The 1,136-nt window shown below is 41.7% G+C and overlaps 1 protein-coding gene across 1 annotated transcript; it reads left to right on the top strand.

Moving 5' to 3' along the window:
• The first annotated feature begins 233 nt into the window (after positions 1-233).
• On the top strand, positions 234-723 carry LOC115508283 (peptidyl-prolyl cis-trans isomerase A-like). Its single transcript, XM_032595031.1, is given in 2 exon segments — positions 234-310; positions 312-723. Coding segments are annotated over 2 exon segments (489 nt in total).
• Positions 724-1,136: the final 413 nt, after the last annotated feature.

The following is a 1,136-nucleotide window of genomic DNA, read 5'->3' as shown; positions in this document are numbered from 1 at the left end:
AGTGATTGGCTGCTGAGAAATAAAAAATTCCAGTTCATGAACCCCTGTAGTAAAGATCAATCTGAAATAACAATGAGAAAAATATACTGACATTGACAAAAATTGTATTTACACATGTATCTCAGAGCACATATTTATCACATGAAGTTTGTCTTATCTGAAGTGCCTAGTGAGGAGAAAAGGTCAAAAGAGTTGCAGGCGCCACTACCTGGAGCGACCCGCGCTGCTGAGCCATGGTCAACCGCACTATGTTCTTTGACATTACCATGGATGGCGGACCCTTGGGCTGTGTCTCCTTCAATGTGTTTGCAGCAATTTCCAAAGACAGCAGAAAATTTTCATGCTCTGAGCACTGGTGAGAAAGGATTTGGTTATAAAGGTTCTTGCTTTCATAGGATTATTTGGGGATTTCTGTGCCAGGATGGTGACTTCACATGCCACAATGGCACCGGTGGCAAGTCAATCTGTGGGGAGAAATTGGATAAGAGGAATTTCATCCTGAAGCACATGGGTCCTGGCATCTTGTCTATGGCAAATGCTGGACCCAACACAAACTGTTCCCACTTTTTCATCTGCACTGCCAAGACTGAGTGGTTGGATGGCAAGCATGTGGTCTTTGACAAGGTGAAAGAGGGCAAGAATATTGTGGAAGCCATGGAGCACTTTGGGGCCAAGAATGGCAAGACCAGCAAGATCACCATTGCTGACTGTGAACAAATCTAATAAATTTAGCAATGTTTATCTTAATTACCAGACCATTCCTTCTCTAGCTCAGGACAGCACCCCTTCCCCCCCATCTGCTCAAAATATCCTATAATCTTTGTGTTCTTGCTGCAGTTCGGTGTGTTCTATATTTCCTTACACCCTCCAAGTCTAGCTGGATTGCAGAGTAAGCTTATGATTATGAAATAAAAACTCAACAACAACGACAATAACAAAAAGTTATAGAGATATTCTGGATAACTGTAAGTCATCATATATTCTTTCCAAGTGAGATTTTTTTTTAATGTGATTCCTTCATGAGAAAAACTTCTGGGGGTTTCCAGCCTCTTCTGATATGTCTATTTTGTCTGCCACCCCACCACCAAATCATCAAATAGAACTACAGAACCATGATTCTTAATCCCGTCCTTAGC

Source organism: Lynx canadensis, chromosome A1, assembly GCF_007474595.2.
Source record: "Lynx canadensis isolate LIC74 chromosome A1, mLynCan4.pri.v2, whole genome shotgun sequence".
NCBI classification, from domain to species: domain Eukaryota; kingdom Metazoa; phylum Chordata; class Mammalia; order Carnivora; family Felidae; genus Lynx; species Lynx canadensis.
This window is presented reverse-complemented; position numbering and strand designations above follow the sequence as displayed.